Raw genomic sequence first — 25,935 nt, 5'->3', positions numbered from 1 at the left:
CTGCCTGCACCCGCTCGCTGGCCGTTCAAATGTTTAGAAAAATGAGCCCGGCACCTCGGACAAGTGCTGGGCTTGCAGGCCAGACGCATCTGTTCCGCGGGGGGGGGTGGAGGAGTCCGGGGAGGGAGGTGCGGGCAGGCGGCCGGCGGGAAAGCGGCCGGCCGCCGCGTGACCTTAATGCGCCGGCGCTAACTCCTGCAAGACTCGGTTGCCAAAGTCTTAGTTGCGGCTGCCACGGGCGAGGCGGCCGCAACTCAATTTCGGCGCTGGGGCCCGTCACCACGGCAACCGGGACGCTGCGCACACCGATGACGTCATCGGTGCCGGCGCAGCGCAACCGGTGTAACGCCGACGGAAGGGCCCCACTGAATTTGCCAACTGGCCATAACTCCGGCGCTAGGCCCTCCAGCGCCCCAAATGGGGCGCTAAGCCTACTGAATTTCTAGGCCCATATCTCTTGACAAGGCTCCATCCTCGCTTTACCTCGAAAGGCCCGAAATAGTCCACCCCTACGTTTGTAAATGGGGGCTTGTATGGTAACAAATGGTCTTCAGGCAGGTCTGCCATTTTCTGCTCCCCAGCTCTAGCGTGTAACTGTCTGCAAACAGTGCATTCAGAGAGTATTTTTCTTATTACAGAATTAGCTCCTGGAATCCAGTATCTTTGTCTTAGCTTCGCAAGCACGTGGTTCCTCCCACTGTGTCCAATACTCTGGTGTGTGGTGTCCGAGTATAAATAATACACGGACAGCAGGAGAACAATAATAACAGGTATTTACTGAACAGAGGGTAACTTAAGACTGACGTACAGAAGCCTGCTATGGCTTTATATACAGGGGTGGTCACTGCCGGTACTGCAGTATAGAATCAGTTCTTCTCTTAAAGGTACATACACAACAAATCCTCCCCTTTTAGATAAACAGTACATAACATTCATTTAACAACTAAATAATAACTAATTACAATTACAATTTTCTCTGTACTATATACATCAACTGAAATAATCATTTATAAGTTCAGTCTTTGAGGAGGCTTCCTCATCCTGACTGGATAGCGCCTTTCTCGAGTATCCTGTTCTTGCGGCGGAGTTGATTCTGGTTCATTGTCATTGGTTGGTTCGTCAGCTTCCAATACCACTGCTTCTGAGGTAGACGCAATCTGTACTTCGGGTTGATTACCAGGTGCAGCTGCTCGTGGTATGGGTTTGGCTTGTTCCTGTGACTCTAGAATCTGGTCAGCATGGCGTCTCACGATGCTCTCTCCAACGTCCACTGTGTACATTAGTGGTCCCTGCTGTGTGCATATCATTCCTGGCTGCCATTTTTCTGTTCGGTAGTCGCGGGCCAAGACTGGTTGCCCTATCTTGAAGCTCCTGGTTGGCTTCTCATTTATGTGCTGGAATTGCTTATCCTCAACATCTCGTCTTATGTTTGGTTTGAGCAAATCCAGGCGACATCTTAGCCTTCGGTTGAAGAACATTATGGCTGGAGCTTGGTTGGTGACTGCATGTGTCGCATTCCGGTAAGCAAACAAGAAATTATCCACCTTGTGTTGTAGTGGTATGTCGTCATTATACATTGCCTTTATGGCCTTTTCAAAGGTCTGAACAAATCTCTCAGCCAATCCATTTGTGGCTGGATGATATGGGGCAGATGTGTAATGCTTCACCCCATTATTCCTCAGAAACCTCCGGAAATCCTCGGACACAAACTGTGGCCCATTGTCGGAGCAAATCTGTTCTGGCAAGCCATTCCTGGCGAAGATGGTCCGTAGGACTGCAATAGTTTTCTCCGTGGTGGTGGAGGATATTTTGATGACCTCTGGCCATTTTGAATGGGCGTCCACAGCGATTAGGAACATTGAGTCCATAAATGGACCAGCAAAATCAATGTGTACCCATTGCCATGGAGATGAGGGCCACTCCCATGGATGTAGCGGGGCCTGTGGTGGAGCGTTTTGGACCTTCTGGCATCCTGTGCATCTCTTGGTCATATCCTCGATTACTTGATCGATTCCCGGCCACCACACAAATGCCCTGGCTAGGCTCTTCATTTTTACCCCTCCCAGATGACCCTCATGAAGCTCATTGAGCACTCTATCTCTCAACTTGGGTGGAATTACCACTCGGGATCCACACATCAAGGTCCCCCGGCACACTGACAGCTGTTCTCTCCTTGGCGAGAATGCTGGCAACAGTGAGTCGCCATGTGCTGGCCATCCCTTCACCGTCAAATCATAGACCCGAGAGAGTGTCGGGTCATTTTGGGTTTCCTTCTCTATACTTGAGTTTGTAACAGGTAGACATTCGACTATGGTCGCATGGAATATCTCAACAGGGTCCACTGCAGGTGCTTCCTCTACCGTAGGCAACGGTAGGTGCGATAGCCCATCAGCGTTTCCATGCTATTTCGTACCCTTGTACTCTATGTCGTACTGATGTGCCCCAAGAAAAAGTGACCATCTTTGCAGCCGTTGCGCCGTCATCACCGGAACGCCCTTCTTTGGGTTAAAAATGGAGACCAGGGGCTGATGATCAGTCAGTAGGGTGAATTTCTGCCCGTGCAGATAGTGATTGAACTTCTTCACCCCCCCACACCAGGCTGACGGCCTCCCTGTCAATCTGGGCATAGTTACGCTCGGCTGAGGTTAATGAGCGCGACGCAAAGGCTATTGGACTCTCTGAACCGTCAAGGAATTTGTGTGACAGCACCGCTCCGATGCCATAGGGAGACGCATCACATGCTAACCGAATCGGCAGTGTTGGATTGTAGTGGGCCAATACTTCTTTTGAAGTGATTAGGCATTTACATTTCTGAAAGGCACTCTTACACTCATCACTCCATTTCCATGTTACTCCAGTTTGCAGTAGGGCGTTCAGTGGGTGCAGAATTGGAGGTAAATTCGGCAAGAACTTATGGTATTAGTTCACCAACCCGAGGAACGACCTCAGTTGCGACACATTTTCCGGTGCTGGAGCCTTGACTGCAGCCTCAATCTTGTCCGGCGACTTATGCAACCCTTCCTCATCAATCATGTGGCCACAATACGAGATTTGTCTCCTGAAGAACTCGCATTTGGGGCGGTTGGCTCGTAGCCCATATTCCTGTAATCTCGTGAGCACCTGCTCCAGGTTGGCAAGGTGTTCACTGTCATTTTCGCCCGTAACCAGGATGTCGTCCAAATAACATTGGGTCCCCGGGATCCCTTGCAGGATTTGTCCCATCGCCCTCTGCCAAATAGCCGGGGCTGATGCTACCCCGAATACCAGTCGATTGTACTGGTAAAGGCCTTTGTGAGTGTTTATCGTGAGGTATTTCCTAGATGCTTCTTCCACCTCCATTTGTAGATACGCTTGGGCCAGATCAATCTTTGTAAAGCGTTTCCCTCCAGATAGTGAGGCAAAAATATCTTCTATCTGTGGAAGTGGATATTGTACTGTGTGCAGGACTGGGTTCACAGTTACCTTGAAGTCCCCACAGATGCGAACATTCTTCGGTTCCCCAGGCGTGCTGCTCAATGATTTCTTCACTACGGGAACGATGGGTGTGGGCCACTCACTCCAGTCCACCTTGGACAGTACACCCGAACGCTCCAGACTCTCCAGCTCTGCTTCAACGGCTGGGCGGATCGCGTAAGGTACCGGTCTGGCCTTAAAAAATTTTGGGTTTGCGTTATCTTCAATTTTTATCGTTGCCATTACTCCTTTTAGAGTCCCAAGTCCTTGTTGGAACACCTCTTTCGCGTCAGTTAGAATTTTTGACAGTCGTCCAGGTGTGACGTCATCATCCTTTTTATCAGTCACAGTTAGCGCCTGAATGGAATGCCAATCCAATTGTATTTTTCGGATCCATTCACGTCCCAATCAAATCAAATCAATTCAAATCAAATCAAATCAATCAAATCAAATCAACTTTTATTGTCATTGTTAGTGCACAAGTGCAGTACAACGAAATGTAGGCTTGCGGCTCCCGAGAGTGTACAATTTGGATTTGGACACTTAAACATTTCAACATACATTTGTACATATATATTAGCATAAATATGACCATAATAAAGTGCATCGGCAGATGTGCAGGCTTTAGTGTTTATTTGTGGAGTTCAGTAGGATGACAGCCCTGGGAAAGAAGCTGTTCCTAAATCTGGTCGTACGGGTGCGAATGCATCTGTAGCGTCTTCCAGATGGTAGGAGGGCGAACAGACTGTGGCTGGGGTGGGTAGGGTCTTTGATGATGGACCGTGCCCTCCGTAGGCAGCGTTTCTGATATATATGTTCTATGGTCGGTAGCCGGGTGCCGGTAATGCGTTGGGCAGTTTTGACTACCCGCTGCAGGGCTTTCCGGTCATGGGAGCTACAGCTGCCGTACCATACCGTGATACAGTTTGTCAGGATGCTCTCTATAGTGCAGCGGTAGAAGTTAGAGAGGATCGGGGGTGACAGATTACATCCCTTCAGCCTCCTCAAGAAATATAGGCGCTGCTGGGCCTTCTTCACCAGAGAGGAGGTGTTGAGGGACCAGGAGAGGTCTTCCGTGATGTGGACTCCGAGGAACTTAAAGCTGGCCACCCTTTCCACCTCCGCCCCATTGATGTGGATGGGGGTGTGACTTCCGCCTTTGGACTTCCTGAAGTCCACGATTATTTCCTTTGTTTTCTTGGTGTTAAGGGCCAGGTTGTTGTCGGCGCACCACTTCACGAGATGCTGGACCTCCTCCCTGTAGGCTGACTCATCGTTGTTGGTGATCTGGCCTACTACCGTGGTGTCATCTGCAAACTTGATGATGGTGTTGGAACCATTAACAGCCACACAGTCGTGGGTGAAGAGGGAGTAGAGGAGGGGGCTCAGCACACATCCTTGTGGGGCCCCCGTGTTCAGGGTCAGGGGGGGGAGGTGTGGTTGCCTAATTTGACAGACTGGGGTCTGTTTGTTAGGAAGTCCAGGGTCCAGTTGCAGAGGGAAGTGTTCAGGCCAAGAGTTTGGAGTTTGGTGGCCAGCTCGTTGGGGATGATAGTGTTGAATGCTGAGCTGTAGTCTATAAACAACATTCTGATGTAGGTCTCCTTACCATCTAGGTGATTCAGTGCCGAGTGTAGAGCAGTAGTGATTGCATCCTCCGTTGATCTGTTTGCCCGATAGGCAAACTGGTGTTGGTCAAGGGAGGCAGGAACACTGGCTTTGATGTGGGCTAAGACCAGTCTCTCGAAACACTTCATTATGATGGGTGTGAGTGCGACAGGTCGATAGTCGTTCAGACACGTCACAGCCGCTTGTTTAGGCACAGGAATGATGGTGGCGGTCTTGAAGCATGTAGGGACTACTGCCTGGGCCAATGACAGGTTGAAGATGGCGGTGAAGACATCAGCCAGCTGATCAGCACATTCCTTCAGTACCCGTCCAGGGATGCTATCTGGTCCAGTAGCCTTTCGTGTGTTCACTCTGCGTAAAGCGCCCCTTACGTCGGAGGTCGACAGAGTGAGCACCTGGTCTTCCGGGGGTGGCAAGGCTTTGGTAGCCGGCTCCTTGTTGTCCCTGTCGAAGCGAGCGTAGAAGTTGTTAAGCTCCTCCGGAAGGGAGGCGTCGCTGACCGGGGGACTGGTGTTTTTGCCCTTGTAGTCAGTGATGGCCTGGATGCCTTGCCACATGCGCCGGGGGTCCGAGTTGTTGCGGAAGTGATCCTCTATCCACAGTGTCTGTTTCCATTTGGCAGTCCTGATACCCTTTTTTAGGTTGGTCCTAGCTGCTCTGTAAGCCGCCGCGTCGCCAGATTTAAATGCTGCGTCGCGTGCTTTCAACAGTGAGTGGACCTCTCCGTTCATCCAGGGTTTCTGGTTGGGGTATGACCTGATATTTTTGTGGGTCGTGACGACCTCGACGCAGCTGTTGATGTAGAATAGCACTGTGGATGCGTATTCCTCGATGTCATTGTGGGCAAACATGCCCCAATCAGTGCGTTCGAAGCAATCCTGAAGCTCTGATACTGCCCCCTCTGGCCATACTTTCACTGCTCTCATTGATGTTCTCTCTCTTTTGATGAGCGGTTTGTATGCCGGGGCTAGAAACAGGGAGAGGTGGTCAGACTTCCCAAGGTGGGGGCAGGGAATGGCCTTGTAAGCGTCCATCTGGTAGTATATATAGATACAGTTTCTGTGTTTCCTTGCCATTGTATTCAACTGGCACCCTTATTTTTCCTCTGGGGTAGACTTTTTGCCCCATGTATGTCTTCAATACAATGGACGTGTCCTTCAAGGGTATGTGTGAGAATAGCCGTTCATAGTCTCATCGATTCATGACAGTTAGGGCTGATCCTGTGTCCAATTCCATCTTTACTGGGGACCCTGCTATCATGAGGGTGACCCAAATGGTTCGGTGATCCTCCTTTGTGATCACATTGTGTAACTTTAAACAACTTAGTCTCCTGCTCCCGGAGTCCTTATCACTCTCCTGATCTTCCAAACTACTGTCTGTCAATTTCTTTACTTTCTTGTACTTTTCCTTAGTAGTTCTTGTAGTGTTGGTTTTCTTTCCCGACCTGCAGACTCTTGCTATGTGTCCCATTTTCCCACATTGCCTGCATACTTTATCCTTAAACCAGCAGTCCTTCTGATCATGGGTTGTCCTGCCGCAGCGATAGCACTTTTCTGCTCCATACGCCATTTCATTAGCGCTGTATTCCTGTGGTTTCTGTTGTATTTCCGCAGCTCCATGTGCTGCTGCTTCATAGGATACTGCCACGCTGAAAGCCTGTTCTAGCGTCAGGTCCTTTTCCGAAAGTAGTCGTTTCTGGGTTCCTTCACTCTGGAGCCCGCAGACAAACTTATCCCGTAAGGTGTCTGCCAGTCCTGCTCCAAACTGGCAGTGCTTCGATAACTTGCGTAGTTCCGTAAGATAGTCAGCATTGCTCTCATCTTTGTGCTGGTTTCTTTTATGGAACTTGAATCTTTCTGCTATCAGCAGCGGTGTAGGGTTTAGGTGTTCCTGTAAGATATTAACAATCTCCTCAAAACTTTTCTCCATTGGTTTAGCTGGGGTAATTAAATTCCGCAATAGGCCGTACGTTCTTGCGCCCATCAAATTTAATAATACCTGTAGTGATCAATAACATGTCATTCTATAGGGACACTAGGTGGAGCCGTAGAGCTGTATATAGCTGTATGTATAAGACTACACTACCCAGCTGTATGATATTAAGACTACATTACCCATGAGGCACTAGGCTACCCACAAGGCAGCAGTCAAGATGGAAGCCTCCACAGATACAGTACCTAGTCCACATGTGCTCAATAAAGTAACTAGCAAAAGCTAGCTGTGTTCATAATAAGAATGTCTAGTTATTAATGAACATAACAATACCGACGCCTTCTTTCCATCGGCCACCTCATTTGCCTTGCAGTACACTTCAATTCTTTCCACATACATGGTCCAGTCTTCTACCTCGTTGTTAAAAGCAGCGATACTGCCACTTTTTGGCATCTTGGGTGATTTAAAATGGCGCCTCCTGCGCTTTTCCTTCTTCCCCAATGGAATAAAATGGCGCCTCCCACGCTTTCCCTTCTTCCCCTTGCTGCCACGCTGCTCCTAGCGTTCTGCAGGGTAATGCCGGCGACCCGTGGCTTCGGCGTGTCTCACTTTTCCTTCCCCTTGTTTTATTTTCGCTACGCTGCCCGGTTCTTGAGCACCGACCGCGCCCTGTGCGCTCCACCCTCTCTCTCTCTCTTTTCCTCCCGACGACGCTGCATGGCCCCTTTGCAGAGCCGCTCGATCGAGCTCGAGCCCGCCGCAGTCCGGAAGGGTCAGCGCACTACCTGCTACCAGCACGATTTGCTGGAACACCTTGACTGGGGAGCCAAGCCCAGCTCTCCACAGCCTCTCCTGCAACTCTCCGAACTCCGGTGGATCCTTGGGCGGTTGCCCGCAGTCGACGCCTGTTGTTCTGACTTCGACCTCCAAAAGCTTCTTCTCAGGGAAAGATCCCCGTGAGGTGATGCAGTACTGCAGGTGAGTTCGAACCTGTTCGTCGCCAATGTAGTGTCCGAGTATATAAATAATACACGGACTGCAGGAGAACAATAATAACAGGTATTTACTGAACAGAGGGTAACTTAAGACTGACGTACAGAAGCCTGCTATGGCTTTATATACAGGGGTGGTCACTGCCAGTACTGCAGTATAGAATCAGTTCTTCTCTTAAAGGTACATACACAACATGGTGTATATGCTGAAGAATGAGAGTAGCAACCCGGAGGTCCTTAGAAAGGATAGCAGGATGCTTGGCCTCCTCTGGCATAGCAGATTTGTTTAGTCGCCCTCCCACCCTCAGTACTCCATCTTGGAGTGTAGGGTCCAGCTTATAGATATGACTACCTTTCTTGATTGGAGTGTTTCGCTGTAAAGCTTTGATTTCTTCTGGATAGCTTTGTCTCTGACTGAAGCAAACTATCTCCATCTCAGCCTTAGCCAAATCCTCCACGGTCAGTGAATTCTTAGACAATGTGGTCTTGTGCTGGTGCATATACTGCTGTAGAAGCGTTCTCTGCTTATCAGGGTTACTTTCAGACTGACTGATAGTGGCTCGATACTTTTTCTCTTACCGCTCAGGTGTAGCAGCAACTCTTTCAGCTTTAGGAACCATGCAACTGCTTTCCTCAACTGGTGCCATCCTGAGAAATGGTTAACAAGCTTGTTCACTGTGTCAAAGTTCTCTTTTGTAGTTATGAGATTTGCTGTGACTGATCTCTTAACTTCAACGTCGTCTTCAGCAATCTGACTTGGCATATCTGGTCTTTCTGGCCATGATCTCTCTGTTTCCAGCAGATAATTTGGGCCTTGTATCCAAGTTTTGCTCCTCATGAAGTTTTCAGCCTTCAATCCCTGTGAGGCTTGATCTGCTGGGTTTAATGAGGTGTTTACATACCTCCACTGAGATGGTTGTGTAGCTTCTCTAATGGATGAGATTCTGTTTGCTACGAAGGTCTTGAAGCGTATCTTCTCATTCTCTATATACTTCAGCACCGTCGTGCTATCCGTCCAGAAGACAGATTCTTCTAGTGGGAGCTGTAACTCTTTCCGCATCACCTTGTCAACTTTAACTGCAACAACCGCTGCCGTCAACTCCAGTCTCGGGATGGTGACCTGCTTCAGCGGAGCCACCCTAGATTTCCCCATGAGGAAGGAACAATGTTTCTGGCCCTGTTGATTTGTCAGCAAGACGTAAGTAACCGTGCCATAACCGTCCTCACTGGCATCCGAGAAATGATGTAGTTGAGCCGTCTTTGTAACTCCAAAACTCGCAGGCTTGATGCATCTGCTGACGTTGAAGCTAGAAAGTTGTTGCAAATCTGTCAACCATCTGAGCCATCTCTGAGCTTGACCTTCTGGAATATCTTCATCCCAGCCTCTCTTGTCTCTACCCAGCTCTCGTAGGATCAGCTTCACCGGCAGAATGAATGGTGCCAGGAATCCAAGAGGGTCGTAGATAGAACTGACCATGGAGAGAATCCCTCATCTTGTGGATGTTCTTTCGTTCACCATTATTCTGAAGTTGAACGTGTCTGACTCAATGCACCATTGTACACCAAGAGCTCTCTTGATAGGAAGGACATCGTGGCTCAGGTCCAGATCTTTGACTTCAGTGGCTCTTTCCTTTTCTGGGATAGAAGCTAGAACTGCTCTGCTGTTGCTTATCCACTTAGTCAGATGGAATCCTCCATTCGAACACAGAGTTCTAAGGTCTCTTGACAGTGCATCGTCTTCTGTTGACACGGATTTCAGACAGTCATCGACGTAAAAGTTTCTGAAGATTGTCTCCACAGCCTCTGATGGTGCCTTGCCTTTGCCATCTTCTGCAGTCTTTCTGAGAGCGTAGCTTGCACAGCTGGGAGATTATGTGGCTCCGAACAAGTGTACAGCCATTCTACATTCCACCATAGCTTGACTAGCGTCACCATCTGGCCACCAAAGGAAATGCAGAAGATCAGCATCTTCATCAGGGACTCTGACTTGGTAGAACATTGATTCTATATCTGCCATCATGGCAACGAGCTGTTGTCTAAACCTCGTCAAGACACCAATGAGGGTATTGGTAAGATCAGGACCTTGAAGCAGCTGGTCATTCAGTGAAGTTCCTCTAAATGAAGCGGTGCAGTCAAACACTACACGGATCTTTTTCTTCTTTGGGTGATACACACGATGATGAGGAATGTACCAGACCCTTCCATCTTCTCTGTTCAACTGTTCCTCGGGCACTTTTACAGCATAGCCTTTCGCTATGATGTTTCTCATGAAGCCTTTGTAATCTTCGTGAAAGTCGGGGTTCTTGTTCAGCTTTCTCTTTGGACTGATGGCGCGCTGCTCTGCTATGCAGCGATTGTTCGGCATCTTCGCGGTCTGTCTCCTCAGTGGCAAACCAATGTGATAGTGGCCATTAATGAACTGTGTAGACCTTGTCATCAAATCCATGAACTGATTGTCTTCTTGTGACATCTCTGTCTTTTCCTCACAGCTGCGTTCTGAGAAGTCTGCATTGAACTGTTGTTTTACAAGCATCTCTGTAATTTCATTCTGACGTTGCATCACTCGGTATAGGCTTCTCTCTGTGTCTTCAGGCCTCTGGTGGTCATCAGCAGGGTCTAGTCTAGACTGTCTGATGTCTGGAGCAGCAGCACGTGCTCCTGTTAGTGGAGAGGCCTCTCTTCCATGCTGTAATGTCAGGAGATGGTCTTCAGACTCTCTTTTAACTCTTGAAGGTGCCCTGGATCCAACTCTGTGTGACACCATTGTCTGGCAGTAGTCATTCATGCCATCCTGTGAGCCTTCATAATCTTCAAACACTCTCAACTTGGCATTTGAGAACGCAATAGCTGTTTTTAGCTCCAGCTGTTCTTTCTTAGCCTTCAGTTGGGCCTGCAGTTGGGCCTGCAGTTGGGCCTGTTGGGCCTGCAGTTGGGCCTCTTCCCGTTCAAGAGCTTGCTTTTCCACTAAAGATGCTGCGCGCACCATCAACGCTGCCCGTTCAACCTCTTCTCTCATGCGCTGCGACGAGCATGTGGTAGAAGCGACTGACCTGTGTCCAGTAACAGAGCTACCTTCTTTTCAATTTTTGCTCAGTCTGGCTGAAATCTCTGAAATGCTATCATCTGGTCTGACTTCATCGTCATCTTTATCTTTCTCTGCTGTATCAGCATCTTGACGAATCTTCAACATCCACTGTTCTGTGGCCTTGACATAGTCCTTAATGTTAGATGATTTAAGATCAAACCAGTTGTGCTGATCAGCGTTTCCCTCATCTTCAGACAAAAGTGCTAATACATCTTCATTGAGTACAGTAAATTCTTCATACAACTTGGAGAAATCATAATGCATTATGTCTTCAACTTTCTCAATATTAGCATTATCTTCCATGAGACAATCAATTATCTTCATTTTTCCAGTTATCTGAGCTAATTTAGCCCTCCTTGCACTTATGCTTCTATGTAACTTCTCTTCCATTGCCTTTGGGGTGAGCTTTACTTCCCTCTTTTGGCCAACAATCCTTCGTACAGCCGGGGGAAGCCCCTCACATCTCCATGAGGCGGTGGCCATTTTACCCGCAGCTCTTATCTAGCTTCTGAATAGAATGAACAAGGCAAGTAACAGTCACTGTACCTTCGCTTTCTTATATTGCCGTCTGGCTCCGTGACCATTCCTGTATATACGTTCGCCGACAATTCCATCCTTTCCTTCATAGGGAGCTAGTTTTTGACTAATGTAATGGCGCTCCGTAGTTTTCAATATGCAGCCACTGAGCTTTGAGGCTTTTAGCAACGAGTAGACGCGTGTCGAAATAAAACGTTCCAAAACATAACTTTGTCTTTTAACTGTTTACTGTAATACATTTCAAACAGGCTTTCAAAGTAAAACACGTTTAAACACGGTCAAAAACTGTATTGCTCTACAGCCATCAAAGCTTCTACCTTTCCTAGCCTCGTGGTGCTTGAACTGTAAAAATGGCTGGATATATCATGTGACAAGCTTAAGGACTATACCATTGGAGCAAGAATAAAGGGGGTCTCTCAGACTATACTATTGGAACAAGAAAAGAGGGAGTTTCTCAATACAATAAGTCAGTCAGGTAAATTAACTATATTATACTAGAATATGCATCAATGATAAACAAATGTACATACATACTGTACCATAATATTTAACCAATATTTTAGGGTATTTTCTTTCTTCTTTACACTTTCTTAAACTTTCATGACTCTTACAATAATTGTCTTTATAATTATTCGCGATACCGCTCAGGTGGTTGTATGTTACTCCTCCATCTTGTGGACTTGGCTGTAACTATTCCTTTCTGCGGTATTTTGGTGTATTCATTTCTTCTTGCCAGTGATGTTATGTTTGGCTCTGGAGAGTGCATGTTTGCAGTTGTTGTATTTGAGGTGTTTGTTTCTGGCGTTATATTGTTTTCCGTGTCTGGTACTGTAACTGCTGTTAATGTTGTCCGCTGTTTGACAGCTTGAGGTGAGGGTCTGATATGGATCCTGTTTTGCCTGTATTGGTTTCCAGGTTCTGTCTCTACCAAGTAAGATCTTGGAGTATCAGCTTTTCCAATAACCTTGGCTGGTCTCCATGTTCTCAACAACGGATCTTGTATATGCACTGATTGCCCATTTAGCAGCTCCGGTAGTGGTTTTGCATGCTTGTTATAGTGTGTGCTCCCCATAGCTTGTGTTTCCATCAGCTTCTGCCGAATGTCCTCTTGGTCCTGGGGAGGATATATCTTTGCTGGTAGAGTTGTTCTGTATTTTCTACCGTTTAGTAGTTCCGCAGGTGATTTTGAGTCTGCTCTCAAAGGTGTCGATCTGATTGCCAAAAGAGCGAGGTCTTGGTCTTCTCCCATCTCCTTGCTTTTAATGAGAGCTCTTTTGACTGTTTGGATCTGTCTTTCAATAAATCCGTGTCCCCTTGGGTAATGTAGGGATGAGGTAATTATTTTAAATCCGTATTTTCCAGCCAGTGCTCTGAATTCGCTGGAGGTGAATTGTGTCCCATTGTCGCAGATGACCTTCTCTGGGATGCCCTGTTCTGCGAATAAGTTTTTCGCAATTTTCGTGATTGTTGTGGCTCTCATGTCATTTATCCTTCTGACAAAAGGAAATTTTGATTAGTAGTCTGCTACTATGATGTACCACTCCTGGTTGCACAGGAACAGATCTGTTCCGATCGTGTGCCATGGTCTTGGGGGTACTTCCATTTGAATCATCTCCTCCTTCGTGATTCTGAGAGTATGCTGTTTTTCAATAACCACACAGATGCTGTAACTTAACGATAAACAGGTATTTACTGGAGGAGGGTAGTCTCAAGACTGGGGGTACAGAGGCATGCACAAGGCTTATATACAGGTGTGGTCACTGCCGGTACTACAGTATACAGGAGCTGTAAATGTTGTTCTGTCTTAAAGGCACATACACTACAATTCCTCCCCTTTTAGATTAGTAGTACCCCTAATATTCAAATAACAATTAACACTTTAACATGTACATTAAACTACAATAGTCCATTTATAGATTCAGTCTTTGGGGCGGCTTCCTGACCCTTTCGGGATAGCGCCTTTCCGGAGGTTCTTGTTCTTGGTGCAGAGGCGATTCTGACCCCTTTTCATCGGGTAGTTCATCGGGTTCCACTGCTACTGGTTCTGAGGTAGATGCTACCGGTATGTCGGGTTCATCCCCAGGCACTCGAGACATGGGGTTGACGCGTTCCTGTGATGGTAAGATCTGATCGACGTGGCGTCTCACAATGTTCTCCCCGACATCCACTGTGTACATTAATGGCCCCTGCCTTGTGCATATCGTTCCGGGTTGCCATTTCTCTGTTCGATAGTCATGGGCCAAGACTGGTTGTCCTACATTGAAGCTCCTTGTCGGCTTCTCATTGATGTGCTGGAATTGTTTGTCCTCAACATTTCTTTGCACATTTGGTCTGAGCAAGTCCAGATGAGATCTCAACCTTCGGTTAAAGAACATCATGGCCGGGGTCTGGTTGGTAACTGCATGTGTCGCGTTTCGGTAGGCTAATAAGAAATTGTCCATCTTATGCTGTAGTGGAATTTCATCGTCGCACATGGCCTTTATCGCCTTCTTAAAGGTTTGTACGAACCTCTCAGCCAAGCCATTTGTGGCTGGATGATACGGGGCGGATGTGTAATGCCTTACCCCATTCCTTTTCATAAATCTTTGGAACTCTTCCTTAACTTGGGTGGAATCACCACTCTGGATCCACACATCACTGTCCCCTGGCATACTGACAGCTGTTCCCTTCTGGATGAGAATGCTGGCAACAGTGAGTCGCCATGTGTTGGCCATCCCCTCACCGTCAAATCATATACCCGAGACAGCGTCGGATCATTGCGGGTCTCCTTCTCTATATCCGCGTTCGTTACTGGCAATCGTTCAATTATTGACGAATAAAATATCTCGATAGGGTCCACTGCTGGTGCTTCCTCCACAGTAGGCAGTGGCAGGTGCAATAGCCCATCAGCGTTCCCATGCTGTTTCGTGCCTTTATATTCTATTTCATATTGATTCGCCCCTAGAAACAGGGACCATCTTTGTAACCGTTGTGCAGTCATCACTGGAACGCCCTTCTTAGGATTAAAGATGGAGACAAGTGGTTGGTGGTCAGTCAGCAAGGTGAACTTCTGCCCATGCAGATAGTGGTTGAATTTTTTTACTCCCCATACTAGGCTGAGGGCCTCCCTGTCAATCTGGGCGTAGTTGCGCTCGGCTGAGGTTAGTGACCGAGACGCAAAGGCTACTGGCCTCTCCAACCCGTCTGGGAATTTGTGCGACAGCACCGCTCCAATACCATAGGGTGATGCATCACATGCCAAACAAATTGGTAGCGCTGGGCTGAAATGGGCCAACACCTCTTTTGATGTGATCAATTCTTTACACTTCTGGAAAGCTCGTCTACGTTTGTCATCCCACTTCCATGGTACCCCTGTTTGCAGTAGGGTGTTCAGTGGGTGTAATACCGTGGACAAATTTGGTAAGAACTTGTGGTAGTAGTTTACCAGCCCGAGGAACGACCTCAGTTGTGACACATTTTCCGGTGCTGGAGCCTTGACTACTGCCTCAATCTTTTCAGGGGACTTATGTAACCCCTCTTCATCGATGATGCGGCCACAATACGAGATCTGTTTCTGGAAAAACTCGCACTTGTGGCGATTAGCTCGTAGTCCATACTCCTTTAATCTGGTGAGCACCTTCTCCAAGTTGGCGAGGTGATCACTGTCATTTTCGCCCGTGACCAAGATGTCGTCCAAATAACACTGAGTCCCTGGAATCCCTTGCAGGACTTGATCCATTGCCCTTTGCCAGATAGCCAGAGCCGAGGCTACCCCGAACACCAGCCGGTTGTATTGATCGAGACCTTTATGAGTGTTAATCGTAAGGTATTGTTTCGAAGCTTCTTCTACCTCCATTTGCAAGTACGCCTGGGCTAGATCAATTTTGGTGAAGCGTTTACCTCCAGATAGCAAGGCGAAAATATCCTCAATTCGTGGAAGCGGATATTGTACCGTGTGAAGGACTGGGTTCACTGTCACCTTAAAATCCCTACAGATGCGGACCCTCTTTGGTTCCCCAGGTGTATTACTCAACGACCTCTTCATTACAGGAACGATGGGTGTAGCCCACTAGCTCCAGTCCACTTTGGACAGTACTCCTGAACGTTCCAACCCTTCCAGCTCTGCTTCGACAGCTGGTCTGATCGCATAAGGCACTGGTCTGGCCTGAAGAAACTTTGGGCTTGCATTTTCCTCTATTTTAATCGTTGCTGTTATGCCTTTTAGTGTTCCTAGTCCCTCCTGGAACACTTCTTTTGCGTCAGTTAGCATTTTTGACAGTCGTCCAGGTGTGACGTCGTCATCCTTTTTGGCCTCAACCTTCAGTGCCTGTACGGAATGCCAATCTAATTGTATCTTCCGGATCCATTCACGTCCTAGCAGTGGTGGTCCTCCATCTGGCAATACATATATATCCATTTTAGGTATTTCCTGGCCTTTATATATCACTTTCACCCTTATTTTTCCTTTGGGGTAGACTTTTTGCCCCGTATACGTCTTCAAGACAATCTCTGTAGCTTTCAAGGGTATATGTGAAAATAGCCGCTTGTAGTCCCTTTGGTTTATGACTGTTAGGGCTGATCCTGTGTCCAATTCCATTTTCACTTGGACTCCGTCTATCTGGAGTGTAACCCAGATAGTCTGGTGATCCTCCATTTTGGTTACCTTATGTAGTTTCAGACAACCCAGCTCCTTGCTTCCGGAGTCTGTGTCACTTTTCTGTTCGGCTGAACCACTGTCCATCTCCTGGTGTACCTTTTTGTACTTCTCCTGTGGAGATTTCTTACTGTTGGTTTTCTTCCCAGACCTGCAGACTCTTGCTATGTGTCCTGCTTTTCCACACTGTCTGCACACTTGGTCCTTGAACCAACAATCCTTCTGGTCATGTGTTGTTCTGCCGCAGCGATAGCACTTCCCTGTTCCATAGGACATTTCATTGGTGCCATATTCTTGCGGTCTCCGTTGTATCTCTGCAGCTCCCCTTGCGGCTGCTTCGTGTGATACTGCCATACTGAAAGCCTTGACCAGCGTAAGATCCTTTTCTGATAGAAGCCGTTTCTGGGTTCCTTCACTTTGTAGCCCACACACAAACTTGTCCCTTAACGTATCTGCTAGTCCCGCTCCAAACTGGCAGTGTTTCGATAGCTTGCGCAGTTCCGTTAGGTACTCAGCATTGCTTTCGTCTTTGTGTTGGTTCCTTTTATGGAACTTAAATCATTCTGCTATCAGCAGCGGTGTGGGGTTTAAGTGGTTTCTACTATGCTTTCGAAATTCTTGTTCACCGGCTTCTCTGGGGTTATTAGATTTTGCAGTAACCCATAAGTTTTTGCACCCATGGAATTTAACAAAACCAGTGCTTTACTAGCATCTGGCACTTCATTCGCCCTGCAGTACACCTCAATACGTTCCACATATGCCGCCCAATCTTCGACTTCATTGTCGAACGTAGAGATACTGCCACTCTTCTGCATCCCTGGGTGTGATTTAACTGTCAAAAATGGCATCTCCCACGCTTCCCCTTCTTCTCTGCTGGCACAAAATGGCGTCTCCCGCGCTTTCCTTCCTTCCCGCGCTCGCCCTTCTTCTCCACTGCGGCTTCTAAAAATGGCATCTCCCGCGCTCTTCCTTCTTCTCCGCGGCTCAATGGCGTCTCCCACGCTCTCCCTTCTTCTCCCCGCGGACACTGTTCAGCCCTTGAGCCCTGGCTGTGCTCTGCGCGTTCATTTTTTTTTTTCTCGACGCCGCTCGGTCCTGAACCCGGCTGTTGCTTTACCCTCTCTCTCTCTGGTTTTTTTTTTTTTCTCTCGACGCCGCTCGGTTTTCAACCCCCGGCTGCGCCCTGTGCGCTTCACCCTCTGTCTTACCCCGTCGACGCTGCTTGGCTTTCTCTCCGCCGTCGGTCGGCTCCAGCCGCTGCTGTCCGGGAAGGGTCTGCGCTAGACCTGTCGTCAGTCTCTTGCTGATCGTCATGGCTGGGGAACCAAGCTCGGCTCTCCACAGCCTCCCCTGCGATGTTCACTCTCTGCCGGACGACTGGGCGGTTGCTCGTGGTCGACGCCCGTGTTCCTGGCCTCGACTTTTTTTTGTTACACCGCCCTCCCGGAGCGAATCCTCGAAGGGAAATGCAGAGTTGCAGGTAGATTCGAATCGACACTCGTCGCCACTGTTAGATCCATGATTCTGAGAGTATGCTGTTTTTCAATAACCACACGGATGCTGTAACTTAACGATAAACAGGTATTTACTGGAGGAGGGTAGTCTCAAGACTGGGGGTACAGAGGCATACGCAAGGCTTATATACAGGTGTGGTCACTGCCGGTACTACAGTATACAGGAGCTGTAAATGTTGTTCTGTCTTAAAGGCACATACACTACACTGTGTGTTTTGGTATTTCTGGCATATGCAACATGTGGAGACCATTTGTTCTATGCTTTTGTACATGCCTATCCAGTACACAGCTGATCTGGCTCTTAGTTTACATTTCTCCATCCCCATATGGCCTTGGTGTATTAAGCGGAGAAGTTCCGTTTGCATCGTTTTTGGTATTATGATTCTTGAGCCAGCAAGGAGATCACCGTCCTCCACCGAGATGTCGTCTCTGATTGTCCAGTCCTGTCGGATTTGGTTTTGGACCTGCTGGATCTTCTCCGGCCACCCCTGTATTACCTGTTGCATGAGTAGTAGCAACTCCTCTTCTTTACCAGTCTCCTCTTGAATTTGGCTAAGCTTTGTGGGAGTAACATTTACGAGGTGGTGTATTTTTACCGTCAGGCCCTTCATCTCGTGTTTTTTGTGTGGTGACAATCGAGACAATGCATCTGCCAGTGCCATTTCTTTTCCTGGCCGGTATTTTAATTCGAAGTCGTAACTTTGGAGTCTTAACAGTAACCTTTGCAGTCTTGCTGGGGCCTTGCTTAGGTTTTTCTTGTAAATTTGTTCGAGTGGACGATGGTCACTCTCTACCTCGAATTTTCTTCCGTATAAGTAGGTGTGGAACTTTTTGCATCCGTATACTACTGCCAATAGCTCTCTTTCGATGTTTGCGTATTTCGTCTCTGTTGATGTCAATGCCTTCGATGCGAAAGCTATTGGCTTTCCTTCCTGCACGAGGGCTGCCCCTAGCCCCCTGGTAGAGGCATCTACCTGTAGGGTGACAGGTTTTTTCTATCGTAATAAGACAGGCTGGTTTCTTTAAATAATAATTCCTTTAGGTGTTTGAAGTTCCTCTCATGGGATTCTGACCATTGGTATTCGGTGTCTTCTTTTAGTAATTCTCTTAGGTTCGCTGTGTAGTCTGACATGTTCAGGATGAAAGAGCTCATATACTGGACCAAGCCGAGGTAGCTTCTCAGCTCCTTCTTGTCGTTTGGAGGTTTCATCTCTATCGCCTCGACCTTTTCGGGATTAGGCTTGACACCCTCCGGTGTGTAGATCATGCCAAAAAATTTGCATTTCGTACTTTTAACGATGCACTTCTCGGTGTTCAGCTTGATGCCAGCTGTTCTGGTGCACTCCATGGCCTCGTGCAAGTGCACGTCGTGGTCTCTTTCATTTGTTCCGTAAACTTGGATGTCATCAGCGATTCCAATGGCTCCTTCACAGCCTTTGTATGTTTCATCGATCTTTTGTTGGAAGATGTCTTGGCTGACTTTCAACCCGAATGGCAGCCGCAGGAATTTATAACGCCCCAATGGCGTATTAAAAGTCGTCAGGTTAGTTGATTCTTTGTCCAGTTTTACGTTCCAGTAGCCGTTTCTGGCATCCAGTTTGGAGAAGACTTTGGCTCCTGCCAGTGCTGGTGTGATTTCTCCTAATGTTGGTGTGGGGTAGTGGTCCCGCTTTATTGCCTGGTTTAAGTCTTTGGGGTCCAGACAGATTCTGAGCCGCCCATTCGGCTTTTCCTGTACCACAGTCGAGTTTACCCAGTCTGTGGGTTCAGTGACCTTTGCGATTATTTATTTCTCTTCCATTTCTTTTAGTTCGGTGTATAATTTTTCTTTTAGCTCGATGGGTATTTTTCTTGGAGCGTGGATGACGGGTTTTATCTCTGGATCTATTGTTATATGGTACTTGAACTCCCCGAAGCATCCTACAGTGTCATCAAAACATTCTGGATACATGCCCATCAAATGTTTCGTGTCCATGATTTGTGGACGATTCTCCAGTGAGGTGTTGCTGTCGACTTTCAGTGATGTTTTTGTTAGTTCGTGGTTTACCGAGATTAACCCCAGCTTCTCACAGCTGTTTAATGCCAGGATCGCCGGTCCCTCGGAGTCGGTCACATAGAACATGCAGTTGATGTTTCTGCTTTTGTGTGTTCCTTTTATATAGGTTGTTCCGAGTTGTCTGATCTCGCTCCCCCCATACGCTGTCAGCATGACTTTGTTTGCTTTTAAACATCCTCTTTTCGGGTATCTATCTTCGCCCAAGTTTTCGGGGAAGATCCTCTGGATGTTGCTCTGAGCTCCTGTGTCCAACTTTGCTTTTAGATTGACGGTTGTGGGCTGACCTTCGATCCTCTTTTTAATCTGGATGATAGTGTGCCATTCTTTCTTTGGGGTGCTTTCCGCTCTGGACGTTTCGTGTAAGAGAACCTTTATGGTTTCAATGTTCAGAGCTTTGTCGTACCCGCAGTCTTCGTCATCTTGCTCACCCATGGTATGGATTTTGTTTTTCTTTTGTTGGTTCTGCTGTCCACCTCTGCTTTTGGTGTGTAGCCCCTCTCTTTTAGCTCTGCACATCTTTTGCCAGTGGTTTGCTTTACCACACATGTTGCAGCTTGTTCCATACGCTGGGCATTTTCTTCTGTATGTGTAGTCATGTTGTCTTCCGCATTTTCTACATGTATTCTTCCTGCTGTCATATACTTGTTTTTGTGTGCTGTGCTTTTCGTGCACTGCATCTACTCTGTGATCCGGTTCGGGTGTTTACCGCACGTCAGCCGTATGAGTATTCAGCATTTTCATCTGTTGTTTTGTGGCTTCGTGAGCCCTCGCTGTATCTATGGCTTCTGATATTCCGAGCTTTTCTTTTCCTATTAGTTCTTTTTGCACTTCTGTATGTGCTGATCCCCATATTAGTTGGTCTACCAGCCTTTCTTCTAGTTCCGTAAACTTGCATTTGCTGGCTTCGTTTTTTAATCTCGTCAGGAAATTGTCAGCCGTTTCACTACGTTCCTGTCTTAAGCTTTGAAATTTATACCTGTGTATGCGGTGGTTTGATTTAGGCTCGAGATAGTTACTGAACTTTTCATAAATCTCCGTAGGGTTCGTTTTATCCTCTTCGGATAAACTCCAGCTGTTAGAGATCTAAGCCTTTTTCTCCCACCCACAGTAGAATGTAGCTGACTTTTTCCTCATCGGAGGAGCTTTTCAGGAAACTTTTAAATGTAAGCTCGCATTTTTGCTTAAATTTCCGCTGCCACCATGTTATGTCTTCTAGCGCTCATAGTGCTTTGTAAAGACGCCTCTGGACTCGGTAGTTTGTAATTATAAACTACTGTTTTATTTGAGTTGTAATGGCTGCCTGCCGCATGGTGCGGGGTGTTATTTCCAAGTGCACTGTGCGGCGCCTGCACACTACTTTCCCAGCATCGTAGTGCTGCTACACTTGATTTGAGTGTTAGTACACTTGTACAATGTAGTCCCAACATAACTATGTAACAAGCATTTTCTGTTGTTATTTCAGATTTCCAGCATCCGCAGTATTTTGCTATTGTATGAGGGCAGAATGAATACTGATTAATTTGATGCCCTACAGTCCAAGGCAGGCTTTGTGAACTTGCTAGCCCTGCCTTGTTCCTGTTCTACCTCCAATTTGCTTTTGGTCTGGAAAAGGGGTGACATACCTAGTTGTTAGCAATTAATCCTTTAATGTAACTACCTGACGATTGAAGATTTTATGATCCTCGCGATTGACAGTCCGGTTGAGGAACTTGATTTTGAAACGTGTCAAGTTCTGTCAAGGTTAACGATGATGGGGTAGAATTTCTGCAGGGGTTCCCTGATCTCCCGCTGTAACTTCGGAGGAAGATCGGTGGGAACCTCAGAGCGAAGGAGTAAACGGGAGATCGGCAGCCCATGGGCTGAAAATCCAGTCCTTGAAACCCAGGCATCTCAGCTCATATGTGTGTATACTTCTTTTCCAGTAAATAGTCTTTTTTGAATTTTGTGAGCCTGGAGATTTGGCAAGAGCTGTTTGTAACATTGTTGCCTCATTGGTGGATAAATCCTAAATCAAAACACCAGAATCTGTTAGTATCAGTTCCTTGAGATACATGAAAATTAATGGGAATATTGATTTAATTTATATGTGGCTCCATGTTATCTACGTATACAGCCCACAGGGACAAAAGGCTTGGTAGACTGAATGCAGTCACTAGGTGAGACAATGGCCCGGAACTTGTGGTCAGCGACGAAGCAAAGGCGTTTGCCGCTGGCCTCGAAGAAAGCTGGCCACAGAGATCTCGCGAACTCTGTGGCGAGAAGTTTGCCTTTTTCGGCGCGTAAGTGATTTCAGCACAGTATAGTGGGAATTCCCTACCGCAAACCGCTGTGACGCCAACAAGCTGTCTCAGCAGCCAATCACATTGCATAATTCTCACAGACAGGGAACCAGGAAATGAGAACCTGCTTTTATCCTGCCTTTTAAAAAATGTTACAGAGAGCAAAACAAAGATTGGGGCTCTCACATGGGGATAAGGTAGAACCTGAAATATTCTGAATAAAGTTTTAAAAAAAAATTTTTTTTAGAAAAGTTTTTTAAAAGTTGTAATTTTTATCGTAATGGAGAAATTTGACACTCCACAAAATTAAAATGAGTTTTTCAGGGCCATAACGTTTGTTTAACATTCAATACACTGTTAAAATCCCAGTTATACCGAATCCAACAAGGCCAACAGGGTTACAAGCCTCAACCTAGTCGGTGTAAGCGAGGTGAATTAATCAGCACAGCTAATGCTCCAGTAAAACCTCAGCTTCAGTAACTCCTTCGGACCAGTACCCCCGCAGGATGACATTAGCTGTCACTGTTTAAACAAAAAATAGTGAACCATTGACAGAAATGGATGGACCAAGAGAATGTTAATGCCGATCCTAATTTTTTTCTGTAACTGTTTGATGTTTAATTTTATTAGATGGCAAGAACTTCTCTAAAGGGGTCCACCATTGACTCCACCTTTAAAATGAATGATAGCAGTGGGGTTCGGGGGCCAGAAATGCTTAACACCCCCCCCCTCCAGTAAGTATAGCGGAGCGGGAATTGTGTCCCGCCAATTGGAGTTTCATTCGGGTAAAAAAGGGGGGCGCCGGCGTCAGAACTGGCACATCTCAGGTGACCATGGGCAGTAAAATGAGGCGCGTGCTGGCCACCCAAGGGCGAAGCCGGCAGGAGCACCTTCAAACATTGGAGGAAGTTGGCATCTGGCCCACATTATAAAAAGGGTTAATTGCTCAGCCACAAAAAATGTCTTTCTTTTGAGTGTTCCAAGGCCACGACCCTCACCTGAAAAGCTCCCGCGGGCCCCACTTTCTGGCCACATTACTGGTGTCTTTCTGGAGTCGAGGGCGTTTGGGGCAGAGGAGGCAGGAGCACTGGTGGAGGACGCCATCCTGTCAGTCATACTTCCAATGGGTTGGACATAACGACAATCCAACCCGAACGAAAGAGGAAATTCCCAAGCCGTTACCTTTGATGTGGAGACCTGTCATTACTGGGCACCGCCTCATTTCCCGCCCTCACCTCTTCTCACTCACCCAGATAACTCCACCAGTGCACCCATTGCCTTGAGGAAATTTGGGGAGTGTCTCATCAAAAGAGGTCCTGGTGCTGAGACTCCATCTCCAAAAGGGGCCCTGGTGGTGATCCAAAATGGTATATAGTGCAATCTTTAGACTTCCCATGTGTTAGAATTGGAACACTTCGGGCCGATAACACTTTAGTGTACGGTATTTATGTGTAGCAGATGCTGTCAGATAATTCATTGTTAAGATTTAATAATCATAGAACCATAGAGCACAGATGGAGCCCATTCGGCCCATTGTGCCTGTGCCAGCTCTTTGAAAGAGCTCTCCAATTATTATATATCCAATCCCCTTTTGAAATTTTCCATTATATCTGCTTGCACTACCCTTTCAAGCAGTGTATTCCAGATCGTAACAACTCGCTGCATAAAAAAAATTCTCTTGTTCTACCCCTCTGTGATTTTTTCAATGGTCTTAAATCTGTGTCCTCTGGTTACCGACCCTCCCGACAGTGGAAACAGTTTCTCCCTGTCGACTGCATCAAAACCCCTCATAATTTCGAACACCTCTATTTAAGTAAGAATAAATAGGACGTTGGCAGGACAGAAATAAGCAAGCTCCTTGTGCACCATAGCAGAGACAGGGTCAAATGTGGGCCATGGGCTGGAGAGCAGTGGGAGTAGGATAACATAATATAAGACACAGGATATCAGGTGACGTAGGAAGGAGCAAAGGTGGTTAACAGCATTCAGCACATTTGTGAGAAGGATGTGTAGATAAATGCTGGGCTGCTCCTTATACCAAATTAATGGAGAAAAATCAGGCAGATCCCTTTAACAGGAGTCCACTCTGACCTCCCGATTCACTAATCTTCAATCTGCACAGGTGACCGACCGCATTTGGTTGCAGAGCCTGGAGAATCTCCCTTATTATAGCTGAGGTTGTGGGATATCAGACAAAGTTATTTTGTTATCAGCAATCATCACAAGCATTGTGTTCTCTATTTTTCATCTTGCAGCTCCATAGAAGGAAGTTTTTTTTGTTCATCTTCGTGGTAGGAATAGGTGGGAGTTTCCAATTTGGGTTCAATGTAGCTGCCATCAATCCACCATCAGAGGTAAGAACAACATCGTACAAATACTCACACTCCGCCGACACTCACACTGCCACTGGAACGTACACTGCCACTGGTACCCACACTGCTACCCACATTCCACTGGTACCCACACTCCACTGGTACCCACACTGCCACTCACACTCCACTGGTACCCACACTCCACTGGTACTCACACTCCCGCTGGTACTCACACTCCACTGGTACCCACACTCCACTGGTACTCACACTCCCGCTGGTACTCACACTCCACTGGTACCCACACTCCACTGGTACCCACACTCCCGCTGGGACTCACTGACATAAGAAAACTACTAGGCACTTGGTCTAAGTGTTAAACAAAGCTTTAATCAACTGTTTTACAACATGGAGGTCTAGTTGTGTCCTCTAGTTGTTCCTGTTAAGAATGTCCTGCGCAAGCTGGGCCCATGCCCGAGTATTTATACTCTCCCTGGACAGCGCCACCCATAGGCCGCTCAGTATTATTTCATAAGTCTTTCTTCCATGAATGACTGATTCATGTCACTCACACTCTACTGATACTCACACTCACACTGATAGAGTCATAGAGTTATACAGCACAGAAAGAGGCTCTTCGGCCCATCGTCTCCACACCAGCCATCAAGCCCTGTCTATTCTAATCCCACTTTCCAGCACTTGGTCCGTAGCCTTGTAAGCTATGGCGTTTCAAGTGCTCATCTAAATGCTTCTTGAATGTTGTGAGGGTTCCTGCCTCTACCACCCTTTCAGGCAGTGAGTTCCAGATTCCAACCACCCTCTGGGTGAAAATGTTTTTCCTCAAATCCCCTCTAAACCTCCTGCCCCTTACCTTGAAACTATGCCCCCTGGTTATTGACCCCTCTACTAAGGGGAAAAGTTCCTTTCTATCTACCCTATCTATGCCCCTCATAATTTTGCACACCTCAATCAGGTCCCCCCTCAGCTTTCTCTGCTCTAAGGAAAACAACGCCATCCTGTCCAGTCTCTCTTCATAGCTGAAGCGCTCCAGCCCAGGTAACATCCTGGTGAATCTCCTCTGCAGTCTCTCCAATGCAATCACATCCCTCCTATAGTGTGGTGACCAGAACTGCACACAGTATTCCAGCTGTGGCCTAAATAGCGTTTTGTACCGCTCCATCATAACCTCCCTGCTCTTATATTCTATGCCTCGGCTAATGAAGGCAAGTATCCCATATGCCTTTTTAACCACCTTATCTACCTGTCCTGCTGCCTTCAGGGATCTATGTACATGCACACCAAGGTCCCTCTGATCCTCTGTCCTTCCTAGGGTCCTACCATTCATTGTGTATTCCCTTGCCTTGTTAGTCCTCCCAAAATGCATCACCTCACACGTTTCAGGGTTAAATTCCATGTGCCACTGTTCTGCCCATCTGACCAACCCGTCTATGTCGTCCTGTAGCCTGAGGCTTCCCTCCTCGCTATTTCCAACTCCACCAGTTTTTGTGTCATCTGC

At 47.2% G+C, this 25,935-nt stretch overlaps 1 protein-coding gene across 4 annotated transcripts in view; it reads left to right on the top strand.

Moving 5' to 3' along the window:
- Positions 1 to 25,935, top strand: part of LOC147104521 (solute carrier family 2, facilitated glucose transporter member 11-like) — a 164,110-nt gene that overhangs the window by 61,846 nt on the left and 76,329 nt on the right. For all 4 annotated transcript variants that reach the window (XR_015072355.1, XM_085961885.1, XM_085961884.1 and 1 more), the window contains exon 2: positions 24,366 to 24,464. Coding sequence is in view for 3 of the 4 variants with exons in the window: in XM_085961885.1 (XP_085818011.1) it covers positions 24,366 to 24,464 (99 nt within the window). In the remaining variant the exon portion in view is untranslated. The remainder of the gene's footprint in view (positions 1 to 24,365; positions 24,465 to 25,935) is intronic.

The sequence above is a fragment of the Somniosus microcephalus genome, chromosome 19 (assembly GCF_052327205.1).
Source record: "Somniosus microcephalus isolate GS21.2 chromosome 19, FLI_Smic_1.0, whole genome shotgun sequence".
In the NCBI taxonomy this organism is placed as follows: Eukaryota; Metazoa; Chordata; class Chondrichthyes; order Squaliformes; family Somniosidae; genus Somniosus; species Somniosus microcephalus.
The sequence above is the reverse complement of the archived record's forward strand: the minus strand, read 5'-3'. Positions and strand labels throughout refer to the sequence as shown.